General features: G+C 43.4%; 2 protein-coding genes and 1 long non-coding RNA gene across 3 annotated transcripts in view; 1 reads left to right on the top strand and 2 right to left on the bottom strand.

Moving 5' to 3' along the window:
* Positions 1 to 464: 464 nt before the first annotated feature.
* On the bottom strand, positions 465 to 13,317 carry LOC111833799 (POU class 2 homeobox associating factor 1). Its single transcript, XM_023792399.2, has 7 exons — positions 13,191 to 13,317; positions 12,893 to 13,080; positions 10,960 to 11,159; positions 3,670 to 3,797; positions 2,284 to 2,326; positions 1,831 to 2,102; positions 465 to 1,609 (listed from the first exon to the last, which is right to left on the bottom strand). Exons 3-7 carry the CDS (start codon positions 10,973 to 10,975, stop codon positions 1,325 to 1,327), a joined length of 744 nt encoding a protein of 247 aa, XP_023648167.1. The 5' UTR covers positions 10,976 to 11,159; positions 12,893 to 13,080; positions 13,191 to 13,317; the 3' UTR covers positions 465 to 1,324.
* The window catches only part of LOC140579246 (uncharacterized), a 15,023-nt gene continuing 1,305 nt past the window's right edge, over positions 13,300 to 27,017 (top strand). The window contains exon 1 of the long non-coding RNA XR_011983350.1: positions 13,300 to 13,401. This is a non-coding gene — a long non-coding RNA (uncharacterized lncRNA). The remainder of the gene's footprint in view (positions 13,402 to 27,017) is intronic.
* Positions 23,865 to 27,017, bottom strand: part of LOC111833798 (uncharacterized) — a 26,518-nt gene continuing 23,365 nt past the window's right edge. Inside the window, exon 5 of the mRNA XM_023792395.2 lies at positions 23,865 to 23,926. Within this exon, the coding sequence (XP_023648163.1) occupies positions 23,910 to 23,926 (17 nt within the window). The 3' untranslated portion in view covers positions 23,865 to 23,909. The remainder of the gene's footprint in view (positions 23,927 to 27,017) is intronic.

Below are 27,017 nucleotides of genomic sequence, written 5' to 3'. Positions count from 1 at the left end.
ACATTATTGTAGCCTTTCCCAGATCTGTGTCACAGTCTTGTATCTCAGGTCTGCAGGCAATTGCTTTGACCCCATGGCTTGGTCTGATATAAATTGTGAACCGTGTGACCATTATAAAACCAGCTGTGTGTCTTTCCAAATCATCACAAATCAATTCAATTAACCATAGGTTTCATTTAATGATCAATAAAAACAAGATGAACCTGTGCTAATTTACAAGTGTCATAGGAAAAAGGCTGAATACTTATGTTAATGTGATTAATTTTTAAAAAAATTTGCAAAAAATTCTAGAATTCTGTTTTTGCTTTGTGGTTATACGGTATTGAGTGTATAATGAGGAAAAAAAATATTTTTGATTTTTAACATAAGGCTGCAACAATAGTGACGGGACCTGAATGCGCTACAAGCAAAGAAGGGTAAAGACAAAAGAAATCAAGTTTCATAAAATAAATCAAACACTCATGTTGCATCAGATTCTTTATTTATTTTGAAATCTATGTTTTTGCAGAACAACCCGGAAGTAAAACATTTAACTGGCGTTTTTCTGCCAGACTAACCTGTTTTAATAACTTTGGTCTATGGTGAAATTATAAAACACCATGATTCGGTTTTGTAAAAACTTTTATAAATTGCATGTAATAAATATTGTAATGTTGTGCCAATGATTTAGGTTGGGTTTCAAGGCAGAAAAATGCAGAGAAAACAAAAAAATTAAGGACAATACAATATGTATATTGAATCATAATGCGAAGAAGCACACAAGTGGAGATTTTGGCACAATATTTTTACCTGAATACTGTTAATGAAATTTTACATCAGACCCTTTGCATTTCTCTTTATCTCCATCAGGTTGTATGTTTTTGTCAGAGCACTTGTCAATAAACTTATACATGCTGCACATCATTAGCAGTTTTAGAAAATACTAGAATAAAACTGAAAATACAAAATATATAGCTGAAAAGACATGGTGGGTTTGACATGATCATATACTGCATACTACTTTCCAAACTTTGTTGGTATAAAATATCAGAAACCCCCCCCCCCCCCCCCCCCCACCCCCCACACACACACACACACACACTTCCACACAGACCAGTACTCGTATCTCTGTGGGGACTCTCCATTCATTTCTATGGGGATAACCCTAATCCTAACCCTAACCCTAACCCTAACCCTAATCCTAACTATGACAACCTTAACCCCTAACTTTAGCATCAGTAACCAAACAAAATACAAGACTTTAGGCATTTTTAGTTTTTTGATTGCACGCACGCACACACACACACACACACACACACACACAGACACACTTCGCCAGGGACCTTCAGACGTCCTCGATAAAGAGCAAAGGAGCACCCATATACGTGTCCTTGTCATCATCCTCCTCCAGCAGTTTCTCCAGGGGCAGACTGTTCCCTGCCTGCTCCCGCCGCTGCAGCTCCGGCACCGTGACGGCCGTGGTGGGCGGGGCCAAGAAGGGGGCTGTGCAGGGGGGGCACTGGGCGGCCGCCGTAGAGAAGGTAGCCAAGGGCTGAGCCCATGGTAGGTAGGTCACTGAGGAGTCAGGGAGATCCAGCTGAGGCAAGGCCGAGGATGGGGGGGGTCTGCTCTGTGGTAACAAGCAAAAGGATTAATAAGGTCTATTCAGAGTTTACACTACCAGTTAACTTCAGTGTAGTGAATATAATCAACCGGAAATATCCATAGTGCACTTTCATCAAAGTACCATTTCATATTTATTTTATTTGGTAAAATTTCTCATATAGACAGCAGCAATGACCCACTCTGGAACGTTCTGATAAGGACCATGGAAACGGCAGCGATACTCACAGCGAAGTTGGTGAACAGAGGTGTGTGCGTGTACGTCAGCACCGAGGGCGGCCCCACCACGGTGTAGCTGGGGCACATGGGCTGCACGTACATGTCACTGGCGTAGGCCGACCCACCGTGCTCAGTGGGCAGGTACTCCGCGCACGGCCATGGGGCCACGGACTGCAGAGTCGTGGGGGCAGGCTGTGCGATCCAGCCTGAGCACGCTGTCCCCTCCTCCACTGCCAGGGAATCAGGGATGATGGAACCAGCCTCAGAAAGAGTCACTGGTGCTGATGGAAAGGATACCAGTGCAAAGCGCTTAGCCGGCCCCTTATAAATAGTGTGTGTTCAACATGAACAGATGCTTGCAAATTCAAATGAGTTTTATATGTAAATGTGTGGAAAACATCAAATGAGACTGCAGTGTTTACCAGTATCAGGAACAAGAATCAGAAACACTGGGAAACTCACCAATTTGGGGATATGATGAGAGTACAGTGTTTGGCACAACCACCTAGAATCAGAGACTTACTTAAGCTTGTGGCAAATTTGCCTTGGATCAGCAGAAAGAGTTAAGGACTTATTATTTTTTCATTTAAAGAACACAATACATACTTAGTCACATGATACAGTGCATGTGTTTACTGAGAATATCAAATGTGCACCCAGTTCTGTTTTAGTGCTGTGCAGGAGAATAAAAAGAATTAGGTTCTTGAGTTTCACCTGCCAGGAAACAGTGAAAATTGTTTGTTCAAAAATAATAATCATCAGTGTGGACAGTGTCGCTACCATCAGTGTCTGAGACTGAGTGTCAGAACAAGTTTGCCTTTAATCAATAGTCGGTTTAAGCCATTTCTGATTAATTCCAGGTTATTGACAGATCTGTCTGCTACTCTGCAACTGGAAATTCGAGGATTTAAGAAACATTTAAAGGGTTTCTAGATGAGGGCATGAAATATTGAAATATTAAGGCCTTGTTGCCACCTACTATTTTCAGATCTCTACACTGGAAACTCTAAACTGGAATGCAACTTTAGAAGGTGACCTGTTATGATGGTCATGTGACATTGTTTATGAGCGATAACTGAAGGACTGCAAGAACCCAAACTCAATGCAGCCGACCAAGTAGTTTGTGTCAGGAAATGCCATGTCATCCCGGAAGTCTCCATGCTGGTATATCAAAGTGCACGACCACGTCCTCCACCCGCTCCTAAGCTTCCCCAAGCTGCCCGCTTTAATGAGATGTCCATAAAATATTTTGGCCTCTTTGGGTCTGTGGATCTGGGCAGCTTGGGTGTCTGGTGGTGCCTACCCGAGGACATCGGGGAGTTAGCAGCAATGGGCTTTGGCAGGGTAATGGCATGATTTGCATTGGCTCTGTGCCCAGCCCTGCAGCAACATGAGGGAAAGGTTTAAACTGACATGGAAAAACACCTGGACTACATAAGGATAACCCCCTTCCCCCAATCCCCCCTGCCAACACTCTGTGGTTTGTTAGGGTGTGAGCCTGCAGCTCTCTCAGACAACGCATCATTTGAGGACTGGCATAATTATGAGCTGTCCCACAGCTCTCCTACGGTCCTCGAGTACAAATCAACCAATCAGCCAAGCTTTTCTCCCCACTTTGGGGTCACTGACTCGCATCGCACGTGCTCATTGGTACACAGACACCACATCCAGATGTGGAATTGCTAGTGGTATCCGAAATGACCAGTCACCCCGACATCCTGGGTTTCTTCCTCACATAGCTTTTAAAAAAACTTCATTTGTTTTGCATTTTGATTCCAAAAGGAATGAGTGGCAAGGAAGCTTCTAGAAGGTTTGAGTGACGTGTCAGGGCTCTTTGTATGTCCTCACCGCTGTCGCAGGTGCAGGCTTGGCGCTGTTCAGGTCATTTCCTCTTTTCCTCCTCAGAAGCTCTTTGACGGGATCTTTGACCCTCACCCCCTGGTAGGGTTTGGAACTCGTCCGTTCAGCTGATGCTGCTGCACAACATGTGACACAAGAGCACACTGCTGAGGCCAAAGGCTTCATCACATGCAGGGCATGTGGCAAACTGCTCACATATACATTCAGAGAGTGACCACTGCTTCTAGCCTATAGTACAGCTCCCAGTTTCACTGGTATAATTTAAATCACAGTGACCTCTAATGCATGCAGAAACCAAACATGTTGCATGCCTGCATCTGTAAACAGAACAATGTAAAATGCACAAGTGTCTTATAGGTACAATCACAGTGGAACGTCACCAAACTTTTAATTTCCCTAAGACTGCGTTCAAATGTTTGTGCACAGCCAATTAGGTGGGAATGTTCATACACAACATTAGCAGAAGGATTCAGTTTGACCAGCTGGTGCCTGTGATAGCCAACAACAGCACAGTTTGAATTCCAGTTATGATGCCAAAATGGAGGGAAGTACATGACAATGGAACTGGGACTCCAAGGAGGTTAATAGAAATTGGTCCATGTACCCCTCCTTTCTGATTCATAATTATCCACCGCAACCAAACAGGCCCTGCCATCCAAATAGGACTCACACTCATGCTAAGGACAGTTCCAGACACTCCAGCCAAGTTTGGCACTCTATCTAATAAACTTTCATGATCAATAATATCAAACGCTGCAGTGAGATCTAAAAGAATGATACTTTTCCTCAATTGGTATTTATGCGAATGTCATTCAGGTCCAACCAGTTTCAGTGGTATGATATGCTCGAAATCTTACTTTTAAAAAGTGACTAAGCTGATTGTAAGCAGCTCTTTCAGCACTCTTGCCAATAAAAGGAAGATTTGAAAAAGGTCTGTAATTGTTCAGAAGGGAGGAATCGAGACTGCGTATTTTCAACAGAGGTGCAGTTTTTAAGATTTTGGGAAATGCCTAACAGCAATGAGGTATTTACATTCAGCAGGCTGGCACAAAATCAAGGCAACACATAGTAGATTGGAGACACTACTGAGGCACATCTGGCCATAAATGAAACAGGCAATCTAGGGCAACAGCACTGTTAGTACACACAGGTGTGTTTGCTTTGACCCCAAAGCTGTTAAACCATGACAAATTTGTGCATCATGAACACTTCATAAAACCTTTTGCTTTCTTGTTATATGGTGAATTAGTTTCTGTACATTTTACATCAGTTAAGTTTCCAATTCTGTTGCAGAATTGAAAGCAACTCAAGTGCAATAAATCTAGATTAAGTCTTATCAGCCTAGATGGTGTTTATCTCTCTTTTTAACCATTTTGGGTGACAGTTTACACTTTAACTAAGACACAAATAAGTACACTAAGACACTCAACAACATATCATGCATTAATGTAGTTACTGCAAGAAATACATGAACCATCATATCTTATTAATGATGAACTTACATGGAATTAGTACGTAACTAATACTTACTGGTTAATTAATTCATTGAGTAAGAGTGATGTACTGCTACTACATTACTTGTTCTGCCTCAAGTAAAGTGTTACCCCCTTTTGTTAAAGGTTTGGCTGTGAGGTGCACAGGAGTTGGGATTACAGGCCTATCATTCTATGAACTTACTTCAAAAGCTTATTTCACTCTTTGGACCTCTTAGTTTGCAGATAATGTTATTATGAATGACTGAAACAAAAACAAGAGACACGAATTAGAGAGGTGTCCATTAAACACATGATGAGGATACAACCACTTCACATTTTCATCAGTTCATCAAAACAATGTTCACTTATGACCGCAGTCATGGTCACACCAATGTTGACGTAGTCTAGAGCAGGTCATGTGATTCCTTAGCATGCAATACCCTGGTAGAAATGTAATAATATTTTAAATAGACCTCTTTTAGAAGTAATTTGCTGAGAATTGATTTACACTGTTTAAGACGTTTAGGATGACACGGTACATTCAGCAAGGTAACACTTTACTTGAGGGGCACAAATACAGTTGCTACTCTGTTGCTACTGAAGAACAAATCATGAACAACTGCAGTAGATACTTCAGATAAAAGATGTATCATGATTCATTAATGATGAATGAACATGAGATCAGTATGTACCTGATTTAATTTGTGCATAATTAATACATAAGTAATGGCCTATTACTACATTGTTTGTTACCCCAAGCAGTAGCAGCTTCCAAAAGACATTTCTACCCCTATGTAGAACTGCCACCATTGACTTGAGACATTATAAGTTCCTGAATTCACATGTCATGGACCAATGAAAGAGCAACAGTCAGGGACTTTTGTCAAAGAAAATCACTGAGGTCACTTAATAATAATAATAATAATAATAATAATAATAATAATAGATACTTCATTGATCCCCATGGGGAAATTGTCTTTACGCCTCCCTCAACTCGCTCTTTGTAGAGCAGGGGTGTCGAACTCCAGTCCTGGGGGGCCGGAGCCCTGTGTAGCTTAGCTCGTTCCCAGTTCCACCACAAATTAATCAGCTCAAATGCTGTGTGGTATTTAGCACAAGGAGGTGCAAGGACCTGAATCAGGTGTGTTAAATGAAGGGAAACCTAAAAATGTGCAGGGCTCCAGCCCCCCAGGACTGGAGTTTGACACCCCTGTTGTAGAGTAAGTTGACTTCCAAAAGTATGTAGTAATGAAAGTAATAAGAGAATAAAATTTGAAACTCATAGATTATTCATTTATTCTCCCAACTGTTTTAATACTCAGGAGCCCCAAAACAACAGTATATTAATGTAAGGATGCAAAGGAATTACATGACACATGTTCAGAGACGCCCCAATTCAGGACTAAGATAACACAGACAGGCTGGGAGTGCAATTACAGACTATTCCAGAGAAAACACAGTAAGGATTCCCACAAACTATTCAGTAACATCTGCATTTGCTGTGCTCTGTTAGCTCAGGGCTCTAAAATGGTTGCACTAACATGCACTTCCATGTTTGATTCTACAAGCCATTTTTTGTCTGGGCCAATCATCCAAGATCTTAGGAAAACCCCCTTTCGTGTTTTTTATTATTTTTTTTAAACGAAAGTAACGCTTGTTAAACCCACCAAACCAGCCCCAAGTTCACATCTCAAACTGATGAAGACTCTAACAGCTAAGCCTCTTCCTGTAATACAATCTTTTTAAACCCTGAACATCACACCCACACGGGCAAGAGGTCTCAACATACACTCACTGATACATGCCCTCACGGCCACTCTTCCATGTTTATAAAACCCCTCATGTATAAAGTTCTCAGCACTAATGGTGCGGTAGAGTTTGTCATATGTAGTAAAGACATGTCCTCCTATGTTTTTCGAATAGCTTTTTGTTTTGTGTCAGTATGACAGCATTTTCTACATGCTAGAAATGTATTATAAATACTATATTTAGCATATCTAGTCTAATTCTTATGGTCCTGAGTTGCGTATTATATTATTTGCTCTTTGTCCCTTTCTCCCTGTGCCCAGCCATACGGCATTCAGACACCGGCTAAATGCTCTGTTTCATGCTTTAGATGGATACACCAACCCTCAAATTCTGAGAACCTTTAACCACATCCATGGCAAAGCCGTCTGTGACGGAGTGGGGGGGGGGGGGGGTGTGCGTTCTACATTACTCAACCAACAGGGTTTGTGTTGCTGAACTCATGGAATAAGCCTGTCAGAAAGGTCTGGGGTCTTCTGCGTGTGTGAGCCTAGGGAGGCTGCAGTGGAAACTGGAGCTCCCACAATCCTAAGAGGAGTACTGAGTGAAAGTTTAATTGAGTGTGACATGTTCCTCCCCCCCCCCCTGCATACGAAACTTGCAGAGGCCTGAAAAACTAACGTTGACAAACAGGACAAAATGTGAAATGAAAGTAGGTACTGGCTGATTGTTATCAAAAACTCATCTAACGGTTTAAAGGCTCCCATTATGAATGACAGAGGAGAGGCAGAGCCACTACTGCAAAGAGGTCATCACTGTTTGTTTACCAGCAGCCAAATTCTCCTGCTAACATCCTCAATCAGCAAGTGCCAGCACAGTGTGGCTTTAAGTGCAGGATAGACACTGTAGTTATACCTGTGAGCAAAGCACTGGAAAAAAGCATAATCTTTCAGCTGACATGGAATAAAAAGACAATGTTCTTGGTAGTCATCAAGTAGGTCTTCAGAACATCTACTGAAGACCTTCTCAGTGAAGACCAACCTATCTGCCTCTACTTCAGGAATTTCATTTTCTCATATCTGGATCACGTTGATATAGATTCTGTATATTTGTCTCCTGTACTATATAATTATGTGTTGACACCCTTAACCCCTACCCAGTCATAACCTCAACCATAAGTAACCAAACAAAATGCAAGAATTTTGGCATTTTCTAAATTTAATGATTATACCCAAAGATTCTTAAATAATTGAGTTTCGCCTTGTGGGTACTGACACAACGTCAAAATAACAGGTTTTTATCACATTGTGGGGATATTTGATCTGCACAATGCGCTATATACAGGGATGGACATAACTGGTAGACAAGTACGCATTCACCTTTAAAAACGACACCTGTGACAATCGATTGTGGTAGCAGAGTAAATGTGAACTTATTTTATGTGCATTTTCACTGATATGAAAACAAAATATAATGCATTTTAATCTTTATACGCTAACTCTACTTTATTTGCGGTATACAGGTTAAAATGCAAGGTATTTTCTTGCCATAGCAGTGCAAATGCACATAAGATAATACATAAAACAATCCATTGTTGCACATATTTTTAAAGGTGAATGCGTACTTGTGTACCAGTTATGTCCATCCCTGTATATATAAGTAACCTACACACACACACTACCAGCACACACACACACACACATGCCACGCGCACAGACACATACACACACAGGGCACACACACAGACTTACACATGCACATAAACACACGCACACACACTACCAACATACACGCACACGCCACGCGCACAGACACACATACACACACCACATGCACACACACAGACATGCACATGCACACACACTCACACACACGCCACGCGCACAGACACACACACACACGCCACACGCAGACATACACACGTACACAAACACACGCACACACGCCACGTGCACAGACACACACACGCCACACATGCACACGCAGACATACACACCCATACACACACATGCATTCTTGCAGAGCTTCAAAAAAAAGAGGAAGGTCAGGGGGCAGAAACAGGCACACAGCTGCGATGGGCTACAGGCCTCAGTAGCCGTTGCTCAGCTTTGCATATCAAAATTAATATGCTGCCATAAAGGACCAACCAAAAAAACTGCCCTGATGGTATCTTGGTCCTATCGGTCACTAAGATACTTAATTGGTAGAACCTTCTTATTGGACATTTTTGGTATCAACTTAGATTCGTCTTTAGCGGGTTGGTTTAATTATACTTGTCCTCAGGCACTAAAACAGCAATAAGCTAAGAATTAGACAGGCTGGTTTCAGTGTTTACTTGCTATAGCCTGTGAAATGGTTAAGCATCGGGATATTTACATAAGAAAGCACACTTCCTGCAAATACCTTTTACCAAACATTAAAGAGTTTCTCATGTGTGGTATGGTTCTCTCAGGAAAATCTCAAACCACACGTTTCTCGGCTGCGCTTTGCCTTACTTCTCCTCCTTTCCAGCGGCAGAGAGGAGCTACAGGTGGCTTTTCAGAGCCACAGATGAGAGAACAGGCACATGTGGCTGTCGCCCAGCAACGTGAGAGATGTCACTCTGTGGAGAGCATCCCACCTCACACTTACCACGTCGATCATCACAACCCTCACCTACGAACCATCAAGTAGTCAGCAGAGTGGAAAAGTCTTGTTTGCTTATCGGTATGCCACTTCCCAGTCCAGCCAAAATCTGCCTATTAAATAGATGATTGATTCTACTCTTTGACATTGAGAGAGTTGTACCGCAGTGTGGATGCCCACTTAATGTTTTTTCAGTGCAGATTATACTGCAGAGAAATGTAGATTCCGTCCGGCTTGAGTCGGGCATAACCATATGCTTATCACAGACAGCAGAATGCAATGTCGTCTTCAAGGAACAAACATTTTGTTTCAATATCTAATTTCATTATACTGCATGACAAAAAAAACAATGTTTCTTCATTACATTTGTTTTATGTAAATCGACCTTTTTCTTTTCAGAGAAATGTTATACATTTCAGCCGTGGTCTTTAACAATTGATCTGGATGCGTGAATCTGTCTAGTATTTAACATACCACCCTTGCAAATGACTCCACCGTCAGTCAGGTACAACTTGAGTGATACAAATTTCCCTCCAAAAATTGGATTTGTAACCTCTTTAATGAATATGAGATTGAAAAATAAAAGGAATATGAAAAAGCCCAGTTTTCTTTACCTTTGCTCCAGTCCCAGTATCATTTGTTTCATTATAAAATATACAAACATTATTGAGATTATTTTAACCCTAACCCTTAAAAGTTTTGGTGACCCATTTAAAGTTGATCATAAAACAATAAAAAGATAAATATGTTAATTACATCTCATGTATGACTCATTGTCTGGAGGATGAAACAACTATGGAAAAAATGTATTGATTCAATTCTGTTCAATTCATCTACTGCACAACAAAATAATGAACAAATGAGTCACCAAAAGGTTTACAAAGAAAAAAAATGTCTCCGTTGAGTGTAGCTAAGAAAAAGGCAGCTGACATCCCAGTATACTCCCCAGTACACCCCGGTATACTCCCCAGTACACCCCAGTATACTCGAGCTCATGCTGTCCGCATGGCTGCATGCTTTTCAACAGGTGGAAATGGCTCATCTTCATCATTAACCTCTCATCAGCAGACTCCCACAAATATAACGTCCAAAACACTAAGCCCCCTCCCCCTCCCCCTCCCAAGGGCATGTAGATGTAGAATATTGCAGTAGGAAATTACAATTACTGCACACTGAGTTCAGTATAAAATGGATCATTAAAATGTGACTACTTCACATAATCATTTTTGTATTTTGTTTAGGATTAAATATCTTCTGCCTTTTTCTTTTTTTTTCTTGTGCGTTTAACAGCACTGTGTAACTTCTCCAGAAGGAACTTCTCCAACCTTCGAAGAGAACCTTTATTCTCCTGAAAGAAGCCTCGGACAGCATCTCAGTGTTCATACACCTGTCAGTTCAAGAAGCAGTAGCTTCAAAACAATCATGTACTTACATTTTTCCCAGTGCATATTCTGCTCCTGGTGGCTCCGTGTCTTATTAATGCCCCGCAGGAATAATCACATATAGGCTGTGACTGCAAGGTGAATATTCTCGATGAGCGATTCTCTCGGCCGCTTTTTATGTGCCAAAGATGAAACCTCAAGTGATGTCACTGTATTCCAACCACAGCTGTGTTCCCCTGATGATTAGAGCCTGAACACCAATACAGAAGAGGATGGTGTCACACACCCACTCACCAGCACAAAGACCCAGACCCACACTGGTGCTATGGGGCGACCACAGATTGGCAATAGAATAGAACTTCAAATATAACATCAAATTGTTAAAATTTTCCACAATTTTAACAATTCTGGAAAAGGCAATTCTTATGAGTGATGACAAATCTTGTAGATGATTGGTCAGTCAGATCAAAGTATTCAGATTTACTCCAGTAATAAATCACAAATTCATTACTAACTTGTGAAAAAGAATGTTTTTTTAAATAATTAAAATTTAAAATTGAATAAATTAGAAAAGGCTAAATGTAGCGATGTCCATCCGTTGCCATGTCTTTCATCACTCATTCTGGTTCACCTATGGTTCTGTTAATAAATACAATGTTTATTTTCCTGCACTAATTTTTTCTCCACGCCGTGAGGCCCGGTAGCCTCCATGTGCTCTCCATTGCTTTCTGAATACGTTATTGCCAAAATGACTAATCTACCAACCACAGAGAAGTGATATGTGACTTGGGGGGGGGGGGGGTGCTCCACCCCAGCTTGCATTTTCTGAAGGGGGGGGTGCTCCACCCCAGCTTGCATTTTCTGAAGGGGGGGGGGGGCTCCACCACAGCTTGCATTTTCTGAAGGGAGGCTGTAAGAATATTTTATGACCTCAGCAAGAAGGAAATGGGCAAGAATAAGGGATATTTCAGCATAAAATCTCCCTCACAAAATGTTTCAACTGAAGTGAAAGGTAAGTAGTTCATCAAAGATGCACTTAAATGAATCCTAGGCAGCCCCCACTCACAATACCATGAAGCTCCTAAGTAAACTAACACACGGTGTTTAAACTCAGTTCACCAAAGATCAGTTGTTTGGTGTGTCACTATTTATAATAATATTTTGTCACCTTGTGACACCTCTGAAAAGCCTGCCAATTACAGCCAGTACCCAGCTTCCTTGGACACATACCCAAAGCAATGAAGGGGGTAAATTTTAAAAATAAAAGGCCGCTTAATTTATTTTTAATCCCTATAGGCGGATAGTTACATGAACGGAAACACATTGGCCCATTAGACCAGACAGCCATGAGGCGTCATTTCAGAAATCTGGAGTTTGGCTTCCCTGATTCTGCAAAGATTATTTTAGACAGCGGCCGAAAGCCGAAGCAGTCGCTCTATCAGTGTTGGAGCGGAAACACCTGTGTGCTGGTTCATCGATCACCATGGGCGCTCAAGTCGCTGAGCATGTGTTTGAAAAGCTTGTTTTTGAAGACAGCATTTCCCGCACTCTTACTGCTGACTTAAAATGTTGTTTCATAAAACTTTCATAAACTTCATAAAAGTTTCCACTGAAAGGATATTTAAGCAAAAGTAAAGTTCCCATGGTACACAACCTCCACTCTCCCGCCTACTAGTCTCTGCCTATTTGGGTTTCCTTGGACTGACTCCTGTCACACAAACTCACCGATGTCTCTTTTTCTCTGACTCTGATGTTAACTGCATTCCCTTAAATTCGCAAAACCTACAGCTTTAGTAAGTATAGACATGCATGCAAAATTAACAGCCATATTATAGCACATAAAGCAGTATTCTATGTGGCTCATATCTAAATCAAAACATAATTCATGACTTCACTTGTGGCCCAGAGTCAAAAGAATATTGTGCCGATAGAGAGACATGACTTGCTCCAGAGAAGCCTTGCTATTTAGTGCTGCATACTTACTACGGTTGTGGGTGAGTCCTCACCATCGTCACAGAGTGTTCGGGCCTCACAGTGGTCGTGCCTCTCACCAAATCTCTCCTCGTGTGCCGAGGCTCTACAAAGCCTGGGCGCATTCAGTGGGCAGATGCAAAGGAGCTTCAAGCCTGGGGATTTTTATGAGCTGCTCATAGCTTCAGAGAGACCTTCAGCTGAGACACACACATTCGCCAGAGCAGAAAGCAGCACTCACAAGTCTATCCTAAGGTGTTGCACACTAAAGACAGTGTAGTGCCACCTGAAGAGTCTGGAAAGAACTCACCGCCATCACAGTGAAAACATGCAAATCCCCCTCGATCGAAGAGCTGAGGTCAAAGGTGAGGCCACAAAAGCTGAGGACCGAGTCAGCAGTGCCCTGAGGACCGAGTCAGCAGTGCCCTGAGGACCGAGTCAGCAGTGCCCTGAGGACAGAGTCAGCAGTGCCCTGAGGACAGAGTCAGCAGTGCCCTGAGGATCAATCAGCCTGCCTTCAGGTACAACATGTCTACTGTCTCTGCCTTTGACATACTGAGTGCTCCAACTTGATTCTATGCTGTATCAGATTTTGCCCAACGTATAACAAGTTTAGCGCATTTCTGAGTACAGCTTTGGGGGGTTAATTTTATATATCTCTCCTTCCCGTTTGTCTTGCACTTCTTACTGGTCAATCATTGTTAGCTCAACCTAGCGGCACTTGCACCTAAGTTGGCTCCTTGACCGCTGTATGCTTGTCAATCTTTATTTTATTTATTCATATAGCACAGTTATAATCTAAAAGGCATTAAAATAGGTATAACAATTAGTACAGAAATTAGCACAAAAAAAATAAAATAAATAATAATAATAATAATATACCACCAAAAACATGAGACTTTAAGCACCCACGTTCTCGGTAGGGGACTTTAGACCCCCCTCACTGGTTCCCGCGCAAGAGGACACAGACCCCTGTCGCACTGGGACTCAAACCCAGTGTCCTCTGGGGAACTCAAACCCGTCGACAAAGAAGGGACTGGAACCCTCCTTCTACTTATGGCACACAGATACTATCTGCCTGACTTGTATGTCACATTAGACAGAAGGTTCTGTTGAATGAACGTAAAAATCTAATCATGTATGTTTCGGGGGAATGTAGGATGTCATGACTGACGAATGAAGCGCAGCACAGACACAGCCGCCTAAGGGCCTTTGATAGGGTGACAAAGCTGCATGGGACCCTATGTTGTTTTTAGCAAAGCAAAGCAAAGTATACAGGTACTATTGAGTTACACATCTTTAGCCGCTGAGGCACCTGCTCAGCCATACCATCCTCACAGCTGCATGCCTACTGAACCATCACGCAGTCACCCGCAGCCCTACACTCACGGTTCCTACTTACAAACAACTGCACCGCCCACTTTTTTCAGCAAAACTTGAGAACAACTCAAGCTTGAATCGATAACTGTCCTGGGACGTTGCATCGACAATGGCTACAGTATCTAAGAAACAAAGCTTTGACAAGCGGTTTTTTTTTAATAAGAGGCATGAGGAAATCAGCAAATAAAACTTCATCGGGACAAGAACCACAGAACAAGTGAGATGCACTGCACCACATGAGTTGTCCTGTGTTATTTATGGATTGCCGAAGACATTGGCCCTCTATATGTGAGATTCTGTGTGGACACTTCTCAGCCAACACTGGGGACCAGGCAGAGACCATTCGGCACTTGCAATGTCAGCAAACGGGGGTTTGACTACAAAGTGTATGAAGGACAGCAAGTGTGAGCCCTCCTGATTTAGGGTTAGACTTATCGTCCAGCTGACACTACTGAGAATCTGAACTTGTGTGCAGAACGGGGATTTTTGGTTATAGTTACCAGAGAAAGGGCTGACCAAACCAGATGTGGGGAAGGCTTACCAATGCAAATGCCTTCTCTGGAATGCACGCCTTTGGTTGGAATCTCCAATGCATGTTGTCGTGCTGTGAAGCCACGCCAGATCAGTCAGGCCTGAGTGAATCATTGAGAGGCCGACGACATGGTGCCTTCACGTCTAACGGTGGACAATGTACTTTGTGCACAGTGTCATGTCCTCGGGTCCGGCTTCCTCCGTTTTCCTCCAGTTCCTCCTGCATGACTGGCCCACTCAGATGTGCTGCAAAAGCACTCGAGACAGACATGTGATTCATTCGATGCCCCAGAAATTAACTGCAAAGTTGGGACAGGGGTCTTCACAGTCACTGGGGCATCATAAAGACGAGACTTGCCCGTTCCTTCTCAGAACTGGACAGTAGCACGATCTGAGCATCTACCAGAAAGAGTTAATCTCTTGTACCTGGCTCATACATTTTACTGGACCCCCACTAAGCCACAGACTCAGGTTATAGCCCGCCTACCCCACCCCCGGCTGATTTACATGTTTTAAATAATTCAGTCCGAGCTTCATGTTTGGACAGAGGCTGGAAATCTGAGCTGTCTGGGTGAAATGCGGACGAGGGGTCAGTCTATCTGGAATCCATGCAAAAGGTAGTCAATTCTGACCAAAAGTTGTAATAAAATAAAAAGATTTGTACAAACCTGTCCACATGTTCTCAGAATATCCATTGGTGTCCTCATCACTGCAATTTCCTCTTGAAGTAGGACCAAGCACCAAGGCTTTCGAATGCCTTCGTGCTTTGTTTGTCTATTGCCCCGGCATCAAAATCAGGTTCATATTATTCAATTAGTTTCAATTTCAAAGTTTTTATTATTATTCCTATACATCAACACACTGTGCAACGTAAAGGTAGGGATTGTGATTCTGCAAGTCCCAGTGCATAGTACAGAGAAATAGAGGGAGCTGTAAAAAGTTAAGGGAAGGGAATTAAAAGTAACAGAAAACAGAAATTTATAAATAAATAAAAAATCAAAATAGAGTAAAGTTACCATATAAATAGAAAGTGGTTGGAAAGTGACAGCTCAGTCTGAAATAATGCAATAAGGATATTAATTTAAGCAGACAGTCATTTGTTTCAGTCTCCCCGACTAAGATCAGCCATGTCGCAGCATGTTTTGCTACTCAGCCTGTCTGAGGGGGCGTGTTCCTGCAAGAGAGTGGGGCCAATGCAGACCCTCCATAGGAATCAGTGCTCCTGGTTTCCTTGCTAGTGATATTAACAGCACTGTGCTGTGATAATGAGCTACACATTGTGTTTGAGTTAGCAGAAAGGCAACAAAATTCAGTATAAGGCAGTTAAACAGCACCGTCACAGGTGGGATTATCCTAATAAAAATGCATTTTTATTTTGAAACGGCTGAATACTAGAACATGTGTTTGTAAATAAACCTCCATTGCTGACACACATCTAAGAACAGCCTCTAACAGGGAAAAGTGGCCCCAGTGACCTGAACAAAGGCAATACGCAGGGAGGCCTCAGGTCATCACTGACCCACTGGCAGACCTTTACTGCAGATCATATCTCCAAAGCTTCATGGTGACTTTCCCTGTGTTTATTACCCCTGCCCTGCTCCTCTGACATCGTTTATGCTATAGTTTGCATAGAGTGTCTGATTATCAGCCTTGATGCTCAGAAAAGTGACACATAGCTATTTACCACTGGCAATCAGAATGGCATCCAAACACAAAGCTGACACAACTGCAAAGATTCTCCCAGAATGCAACAGGAAAAAAGAAAAAATATAACTGAGGACTAAAAAGCTAGTCTACCGCCGCGATCGAGGTGATGACCTTTCTGTTCATGAGCTGTTTCCCATAATATACACCATCAAAAGCACTGGGACACACCTCTCATCATCAAGGTCATTATGGTGTTTCATTCAGACCCATTGTCACAGTTGTATAAAATCAAACACCTACCCATGCAATCAGGTTTACAAACATTTGTGAAAGAATCGGTCGTTCTAAAGAGCTCAGTGAATTCAAGCGTGGTACTGTCACCTTTGCGTTAAGTCAGGGAATTTTTTTCCCTGTTAGGAACTGTAAGCAGGATTACTGCAAAGTGGAAGCATTTAGGAACAAAAGAAACTGAGCCATGAGGTTGCAGACTACGTAAAGTAACAGAGCGGGTCGCCAAGTGCTCTGTTGGAGCATAGTGTGGAAAAGTCGCCAAAGCTCTGTTGACTTAATAACTGTGGAGTTCCAAACTTCCTCTGGCATTAACCCCAGCCCAAAAACTGTGCACCAGGAGCTTCATGGAATGGGCTTCATGGAATGGGCTGCCAAGGTTGAACCAGAAGGAGGGATAATGGGGAGGGGGGATAAGGATGTAGGATTCTTTTTCAGAGGATGGGCTAGGCCCCTTAGTTACAGTGAAGGGAACTCTTAATGCTTCAGCATACCGAGACAATTTGGACAGCAACTTTGTGGGAATAGTATGGGAGAGACCCTTTTCTGTTCCAGCATGACTGTGCCCCAGTGCACAAAGCAAGGTCCATAAAGACATGGTTGGGTGAGTTTGGTGTAAAAGAACTTGACTGCCCCGCACAGAGTCCTGACCTTTGGGATGAACTAGAATGGAGATTGAAAGCCAGGCCTTCACGTCCAACATCAGTACCTGACCTCACAAATCCTCTTCTAGATGATTGGGCACAAATTCCCACAGATACTCTGCAAAATCTTGTGGAAAGTCTTCCCTGAAGAGTGGTAGCCATGCAAAGCTGGGACCAGTTCCATATTGATGTACAGTGGTACCTCAGTTCTCGAACTCATTAGAACTCGAATTTCTTAAAAGTCGAACCAACCACTTTGAAAAAAAATGACCTAGAACTTGATCTGAATCTCAGAAGTCAAACCGTGAACGCCACCCTAAGATAACTTGTACACGCGGGGAAATTAGTCACGGGGCACGTCTCTCAGTGGAAACAAAGGGTAACGCTTCAGTCTAAGCCTCGCATTCGCTGTGATAGCATCGTGCATGTTTACACTAGCTGATTACATATATTTAGACAGTAAAAATACACTGACAATGATAGACAGTAACAGTAATTATTATTATAGACTAATATTAATAATAAACCATTAATACTTTTAATTATAATAATATTGTCGTGCCAAGCGGGGACGGAACGGAGACAAAGACACAGACATCAGGGTATCGGGGAATATGGGGTTTAATTACAGGTAAGGCAGGCAAAACGCAGACGGACAATACAATGACTGGACTGGGGAAACAAACTGAAATGCGGACGAAATACAGAGGACTAATGACAACAACCAGAAACAGCTGATCACATGGGAATTCCACATGAGGTTAATGAGGGGGCGTGGCACACGGAAGAAGCAGACGATCGGGGCAGGACACATTGTTTGGATACATTTATTTTCTTACTTTACAAATTACTGTTTTGATAAATGTGCTTAGATTTGTTTAGAACAGTATATGCTCTTCTTGTTTTATCCGGTTCATAAGAACATAAGAACTATACAAACGAGAGGAGGCCATTCGGCCCATCGAGCTCGCTTGGGGAGAACTTAACTAATAGCTCAGAGTTGTTAAAATCTTATCTAGCTCTGATTTAAAGGAACCCAAAGATTCAGCTTGCACTATGTTATCAGGAAGACTATTCCATACTCTGACTACACGCTGTGTAAAGAAGTGCTTCCTTAAATCCAGTTTGAAATGTTCTCCCGCTAATTTCCACCTATGGCCATGAGTTCTTGTAATTGAACTAATGCTGAAATAACTATTGGGTTGAACAGCATCCAAACCTGTTAGAATCTTATAGACCTGGATCATGTCCCCCCTCAGTCTCCTTTGCTTGAGGCTGAAGAGATTTAGCTCAAATAACCTTTCCTCGTATGACATTCCTCTAAGACCAGGAATCATTCTTGTGGCCCTACGCTGCACCTTTTCTAAGGCTGCAATGTCCTTTTTAAGATATGGTGACCAAACCTGCACACAATATTCTAGGTGAGGTCTCACCAAGAAATTGTATAATCTTAGCATTACCTCGCTTGACTTAAACTCCACACACCTGGAGATATACCCCAACATCCTATTGGCCTTTTTTATTGCTTCCCCGCACTGGCGAGAATGAGACATGGAAGCATCAACATACACACCAAGGTCTTTCTCATAATCAGCTACCTTTATTTCAGTAGGTCCCATAAAATACCTGTACTTTATATTTCTGCTCCCTACATGGAGTACCTTACATTTGTCTATGTTAAATTTCATCTGCCAGGTATCAGCCCAGTCACTAATTAAATCAACGTCATTTTGTGTTTAAATGCTAAAAAAAAAAAACATACTTATATGTAATTTTTTGGGGCCAGGAACCAATTAATTGGTTTTCCATTATTTCTTATGGGGAAAATTCGATCACAACTCGAACTTTTTAGGATTCGATCCAGAGTCCTGAATGGATTAAATTCGAGTTCTGAGGTACCACTGTATATCGATTTAGTAGGGGGTGTCATAAAAGTTCCTGTGGGTGTAATGGCCAAGTGTCCCAATACTTTTGTCCATATAGTGTTTGTACAGTATATGTGAGGGTTGGATCTCCCAGGAGGGGCCAAATACAGATGCCAAACATACTCATTCACGTCACTGGTGCCTTATTCCCAGTTGCAGGGCTAATGTTTCCTACCCAGAAAATGCAAGTCAGTTCCCTTAGTACCACTGGCGCTTACCTGAGCAAGACGGTGACCCTAGAATTCTCAGTGAAAACACTGAAATTTCTAAAGCAAGTCACTTTGCTAAAAGCATCAAATCAACTGCCTACACACTGACTTCAGAGCTGCTCCACCAGTTCGCTGGGAGTTGGAGTCTTCAGTTAGGTCTGGTGCTGAGAGAAGTATGTGGATAGAACAGCAGGTGGCGCCATCCTTCGCTGTAAATCACTGGCCTGTTTCATCTGACTCCTCAGCCTGAACCAATCACTAACTGCCAGAAGTGATGTCGCCACTGGAATCCAGGTCTTGAATTAGCTGGTACAAGGAACAAGGAAGACAAAGAGTAAATACTGATGACATCTGTCCCACGTTCAAAGAGCAGGGGCTTTTTCTGCTTAATCAGCTCAACGGGCATTTCCTTGGAAACTAGTTTACCATCCATTTAAAAAAATGAAAAGAGGTGTTTTAAGATAAACCCTGAGAAGAGATACCCAGGAGAGGAGAGAGCTCATGCATGCAAAAGAACCTGCTGTTAACAAAATGAGCCCCTGGGGTTAGACATACCAACGTGTCTGCACAGAGATTCACTACAATATAACATGAATTTGGAAAATGAGATGCAATACAGAGAAACAGAGCGAACAGAAGGAACTGGGCGGTATCAGACAGCTAAGCTGAGCGCGTACCAGAAGTGCGTATAATCTTAGACATTTACGCGAACACACCAGAGCAGGTGTCACACGCACGGTGTTGCCCTACAAACTCATATAGATTCACACAATCCACACCTTTTTCATTCATTGCTAAATAGCAACAAAACACAGCTGTTGATTGGATGCTTTCCTAAAGACTTCACAATACCAGGCAGCTCTTTTCATAGAATAGAACACTGAAGGGGCAAGTGTTGACAGTGCGGTGTGACATTACTTATCCTAAAGAAGCACCAGCTAATCTAATGTGACACAGTGCAATGTAGTTTAGTGTGTTTGTTACGGCAATGTAAGATATATATAGTTGACATATATTCACTGAGGATGGCACTGTGGCACAGGGGGTGGGACAGGGAGTGGCACAGACACCTCATGCTGCCAGTTTGAGGGTTTGGGATCCCGCCTGTGCTCCCTGTGTGGAATTTGCACGTTCTCTCCACATCATGCTGCTTTCTGCTAGGTTCTCCAGTTTCCTGCTTTAGTCTACAGACATGCAGTTAGCGAACTGATGTGCCCAAACTCCCCATAATGTACATCTGAGTGTGTCCAGTGGGCCCGATAGCCCCACCAGATCAGCATGCTCAGATATTGTTGAAGGGCTCTCAGGCTTACTGGACGGCAGTTGCTGCAGGGCATTCTAGGATCACGTTGGACCTTGCCTCACACACACAAAGCCAAAGTGTCCCCCTCCTTCCTGGGGCACGCTGAGACCTGCCAAGCCAACAAACCTGCTTGGGCACTCCACGTAAACACCCCCCCCCATCAGCAGTACCTCAAACCCCAAGTAGGACATCTGCAACCAGAGGGTCCCCAAGTAGGACGCCCGCAACCAGAGGGTCCCCAAGCAGGACGGCCACATCCAGAGGGTCCCCAAGCAGGACGCCCGCATGCAGAGGGTCCCCAAGCAGGACATCCACAACCAGAGGGTCCCCAAGCAGGACGCCCGCAACCAGAGGGTCCCCAAGCAGGACGCCCGCAACCAGAGGGTCCCCAAGCAGGACATCTGCAACCAGAGGGTCCCCAAGCAGGACGCCCGCAACCAGAGGGTCCCCAAGCAGGACGCCCGCAACCAGAGGGTCCCCAAGTAGGACGCCCACAACCAGAGGGTCCCCAAGCAGGACACCCGCATCCAGAGGGTCCCCAAGCAGGACATCTGCAACCAGAGGGTCCCCAAGCAGGACGTCCACAACCAGAGGGTCCCCAAGCAGGACGCCTTCACCCAGAGGGTCCCCAAGCAGGACGCCTTCACCCAGAGGGTCCCCAAGCAGGACGCCCGCAACCAGAGGGTCCCCAAGTAGGACATTTGCACCCAGAGGGTCCCCAAGTAGGACGCCCGCAACCAGAGGGTCCCCAAGCAGGACGCCCGCAACCAGACGGTCCCCAAGTAGGACGCCTGCAACCAGACGGTCCCCAAGCAGGATGCCCGCAACCAGAGGGTCCCCAAGCAGGACGCCCACATCCAGAGGGTCCCCAAGCAGGATGCCCGCAACCAGAGGGTCCCCAAGTAGGATATCTGCAACCAGAGGGTCCCCAAGCAGGACATCTGCAACCAAATGGTCCACAAGCAGGACATCTGCATGCAGAGGGTCCCCAAGCAGGACGCCTTCATCCAGAGGGTCCCCAAGCAGGACGCCTTCACCCAGAGGGTCCCCAAGCAGGACGCCCGCATCCAGAGGGTCCCCAAGCAGGACGCCCGCATCCAGAGGGTCCCCAAGCAGGACGCCCGCATCCAGAGGGTGTCGCATGGAATGTACAGCCTGTATTAAAATGTCCCGCCAGCACGTGATGCTCCAGTCTCACTTGCTCACAGTTTCCCTGGCCACCCTGCCCGCATCACTTGTGTAGTTAGGAATTTAATGAGCCAGCAGAATCAAAAGCCATTAATAAACAAGTTCTGGCCAATTGAGTATGACTGTATTCCCTCCCACTGAGATGGGTTATCAACATGCCCAGGTCAGCCATGGCTCGGAGTCAAGAGGCACAGTAACTTTCAGGAAAATGTAAAGGTCACAGCATGCATGCCTGCCGGTGGAGCCATTCACCCCACGACCCCCCTCTGCATGAGGTAAATCATTCACATAAGACAAAACCTTCTCAGAAAACCAATCAAACATGCCTCCTAATGCTAACCTCCCTCCCCCCTCAGTTCCAATGTTTTCAGCTTGTTGAGAGTTCAGAAAGCAGGTAGATCCCAAGACTGGCACCTGGAGCACACCTGTCACAGCCATCAGTGTCCTGTTTATCTACAGCAAATCTGAGAAAAGAGGAAATGGAGGAAACAGACCAATGTGTCTTATAATTAGCCAGTGTCACACAGCACACTTTATGTTGATATTATTTATACAGCATGTTTACTTTAGCATTCCCATGACAAGACTTTATATTATTCACTTACATGTAGTTAAAACACACAAGAGGGAGTAAAAGAAGGGAAGTAAGAGTGTTAATTGGTGTGAGAGTTTGTATTTGCAAGTCCCAGTATAACTGTGATGCAGAAGTATCTCCAGAAGACCCAGAGGTGCGGGACCTACATGTGGGCAGTGTCTGACTGAGACACTATGTGACTAACAATGACTCACACATACAGAATTCAGTAAATTCAGAATTCAGACTGGGGCAGTCATACGCCTGGCAGCAGCACACGAGCCAGTGCCGCCTTGTGTGGCACGAGTCGCTGTACTGTACTTTCCCACAGCTAGTAGAAGGAAAGCTGATGGCGTCTTGGCTAGAAGCAGTGAAATGTGCGTGAATCGGTGCCCCTGAAGCCTCGCGGAGGGACACACTGGACGCCAGGGGAGTAGACAGACATGCTCACATCCTTAGGGCTGTAAGTAAGGTGAGGCCTTGTAGTATTCATATGTAACAAATGGCATATAATGTTACTGCACTATGTACACAAATACTAAGATATTTGAATAAGCTTCAGGATTTTAATGGCATCATCAGAAGATAATTACATTATGAGTTGCTACAGGTCGAGGTTAGGATGATAACTGCCGTGTGGAGCTGAAAAAAGTATACAGATTATAGGACTGTCTTGAATGAGAGGGTTATGGCATTGCGGGTAACTACACACAATCTCTGCTGTTTGGAAAAATAACTTTTCAAATAAATACATGTGTGCATAATGGCCGAAATCACTTCTTGTGACTTTAAAGAAGACCAGGTTATTGTTAGTTTTAGGAAGCTGTTTTTCCAATAGAGCTGTGATCAGCGTTTCCCTCAGGGACTCTGGTGCCTGTGCTGCCTGGGATGGAGTCCTGGCCCCCGGAGACCCACATAAGCCAACAGGTGATGGATAAAATCTGTATCCAGTTTCACAACCCATCTGTCAACTCTGTAGCATCTTCACAGGGAGTGCTAGCTATTGAATTTATGCAATTCTTGCTGAGTAAACATGTTAAATTTCATTGTATGTTGTGCAATGCCAATAAAGGCTATTCTATTCAATTTGACTGTATTCTATTCTATTTCTAAAGTGAACCTTGATTGAATGTAGGGTTTAAATGAAGGTTTCCCATTAAAAATGAGAAAATTCAGAGGCTTAGCAAGCTAATTTACAAAAATGTGCTTAAAATCAGACTGAGCATCTGACTGCTATCTCCGCACAGGGTAGTTAGGGTACGAACCTTGGGTTCAGGGCCACTGAATTCTGTCCGTCGGCCCCCTCTGTTGGTCACTTCGAAGTACTTCACCCGTGCTTTTCAGCATGCCTGCCATCCTGGTGAGTGTAACGGCTTATAGTGACACACCCCATTACACAGGTGCATTTCGTGGCCACTGCCGCCATTGCTGCGCGTCTATGGCCGCTGCCGCCGTGGCTGCGCGTCTACGCTCCCGCCGTGGCTGCGCGTCTACTGCCGCTGCCGCCGTGGCTGCGCGTCTACGCTCCCGCCATGGCTGCGCGTCTATTGCCACTCCCGCCATTAAAAAATAAGCACTGGGCACATTGGATAAAACAATTTCTTCTCCGGAGGCTGGAATATACATCCTGAAGACAGAATTGTAAGTGATAGCATGGGAGATTAAAAAAAAAACATTTCTACTCTCCAAGAAGAGGAGATTCCTTTGTTTTTTGCCTACCAAACAAAACATACATGCCCCTGAAATAAAAGCAGCTCGGGGCTTTTGTGTGTCAGTTTGTGTGCTTGTCCAGCAACTTCTTTTTTTTTTTTAATAATTTAAGATGTCATGATCTGCCTCATTCTCGTCCCCGTTTGGCCAGCAGAGGCCGCTGGCCATCCGGAAATCACAATATTGCTCCCAGCCCTAATGTGTTGAGTATCGACACCTGTCTAAAGTTTGTTAATGGTGTTCTGTGTATATATGTGCCCACCCTTGCCATCATCAGCGGCCTGCCCACTGCGTCATCTCCAAAGGGGCCGGGTGTACTTAATTAAATGCATGTTTGCCTGCATGCTGGCATACCTTGCTGCTGTTTGCATTAGTTGTTCCCCTGGGATTAATAAAGTTCATCTAAAATAATCTAACCTAATCTAATCTAATCCTGTCCCACAACAATAAATCATTGCATAACTGACTGGTCAGGGAATGGCTGGCCTCCTTTTAACCTGGCAAACACACTGTTTTGCCTGAAAATAAATTACTCTTATCCTCTTCTACTGCCCTTAATTGATTTTACCACACAAGGCAATCCGGAGAATGTGTGACTGATACAAGCTCTGCTCCTTCACAGACACACACAGACCTGCAATCATATCTTTGTGGGGACCACTCATTCATTTCTATGGGAAACCTTAACCCCTACCCAGCCCTAAACATAACCATAAGTAAGCAAACAAAATACAAGTCATTTGGCATTTTTAGTTTTGTGATTGCAGTTACAGATTTTTATAAAACTGGGGATAGTATTGTGGGGACCTGAAAAAATGTCCCCACCAGCTAAAAAAGTCATGTTTTACCACGTGGAGATATTTGGTCCCCACAATGTGATAAAAACACCCCCCCCCCCCCCACACACACACACACACACAAATAATCTCTCTTAAATACACATGCACAAATACAAACACAGTTTCTGTCACGCTCTCACATCCATGCACTTACAAACATCACCATCAGCCTGTAATTACTGGCATTCTTTCCAAGGACATCTTGCCAGTTTGATTAATCATTAATATTTCTCGAGTTTACCTCTGTCAATTATACTCCAAAATATTTTTTTCTATTCCACACCAATTGATCATAGGAAACTGGATTTTGAGAAAAAAACTCCATTCTTGATATTATTTGTAAAATAAATTTTACACTAGGAAGTCACCAAGTCCATGGAGTGTCATGCTGGCGTTAAGCTGCCGGGAAGATTCACAAGTGCGAGAGGCAAACATTTTCTGGCACTAAAATTCCTCTTTCTCTGACTCCACAGCACAAACGTGGCTCGCCAGGTTGTCGCTTTTACTTTATAGCCTCTTGCACTGTAGTTCCACAGGTCACTTAGACATTTATTTACAGGAGTCAGTGATGTGGAATATTTACAGGTGTATCTATAAGCAGTTGTTATGGGGGTTGGAATCATATTTTGGCAAAATCTCCTTTATCCTTCTGCTAAGTAGCAGAATGTTCTTTGAACATCAGAGCTAGCAAGCGAGCTGGATTAATGATTGCAGAAGAGAGCTGGTCTGCTTTGTTCTGCAGAACCATAAACAGCACAGTGACTGTGTCTTGCTGTAGGAGAAGGACCAGGGTCACCAGTGCAGTCCAATGCAAAGCCTCCACCAATCAGAGAGAGGGAGACAAAGCACAACATTTATTTACTTGCTCAACTTAATATTATTTTTATTAATTCTCTATTCTTGCTAATATTTGCAAAATGAGTCAAAAAAGACACGCAGCCATATTGGTTTTCGACTGTGAAAAAGACACACAGCCATATTGGTTTTCGACTGTGAAAAAGACACACAGAGCTATATTAGTATTAGGCTGTGAGAAAGAACCACAGAGCCATACTGGTATTAGGCTGTCAGGAAGTGTGACAGGCTGTCATACACCAAATTGTCTGTAGGGGGATACTGGTCCATTCATCAAGAAGAAAAGCTTCCAGTTCTATGGACTATACTGTAATAAATACTGAGAAGTTACTCAAACACAGTGTAATATGCTGTTTGAGACTTGGACAGCATGCAAAGCCGTAAACAAATTCACACGCAGGCCCCAGTTATATAGCTTCCTTATAAGGCTTTTTGACCATGGAAAAAAAAAATAAACAAGCAATTTTTTCCAGCAGAAACTTTAACATTTGCACCTGTTGACTTCACTGTTCCATATCAAATGCCTTTGATAGTTTCTGTCTAATCTACATGAAGAACAAAACAGGTTTAGGAATCAAAGGTAAACTTACTCAACCTGTTTAACTGTCTGCATCCAGATCTTCCCTTTAGCTGTGAGAAATATCTAGGCATGATAATGATCAGCTCCTTGAGGAAAATATTTCACAGTGGAGGCTCATGGGTGCTTTAAAGGAAGAGGGTGAAGGTTTATTTATACTTTATTCGGAAAACATTAAAGCATATTTAACATTGTGAAGATCTGCATGTGCCTTCACAGAAGGCCTTAATCTCTTCAGGGTGACAGTCATTAGATATCTCAATTTCGACTCACTGTAACTAGTTATCTCTTCTTAAATCATTTATACTAAAATTGACAATGGAGATATGAATCATGTTCTTTATGAGACATAACAGACATGGAATCATCAGAGAAAGATGTTAACCAAGCAGCCAAAAGACACAACAGAGCCCAAAGTGACTCCTGTGGATCTAGCATGTCCACCATATTGAGTGAATTGTTCTCAA

This window comes from Paramormyrops kingsleyae, chromosome 17 (assembly GCF_048594095.1).
Source record: "Paramormyrops kingsleyae isolate MSU_618 chromosome 17, PKINGS_0.4, whole genome shotgun sequence".
In the NCBI taxonomy this organism is placed as follows: domain Eukaryota; kingdom Metazoa; phylum Chordata; class Actinopteri; order Osteoglossiformes; family Mormyridae; genus Paramormyrops; species Paramormyrops kingsleyae.
This window is presented reverse-complemented; position numbering and strand designations above follow the sequence as displayed.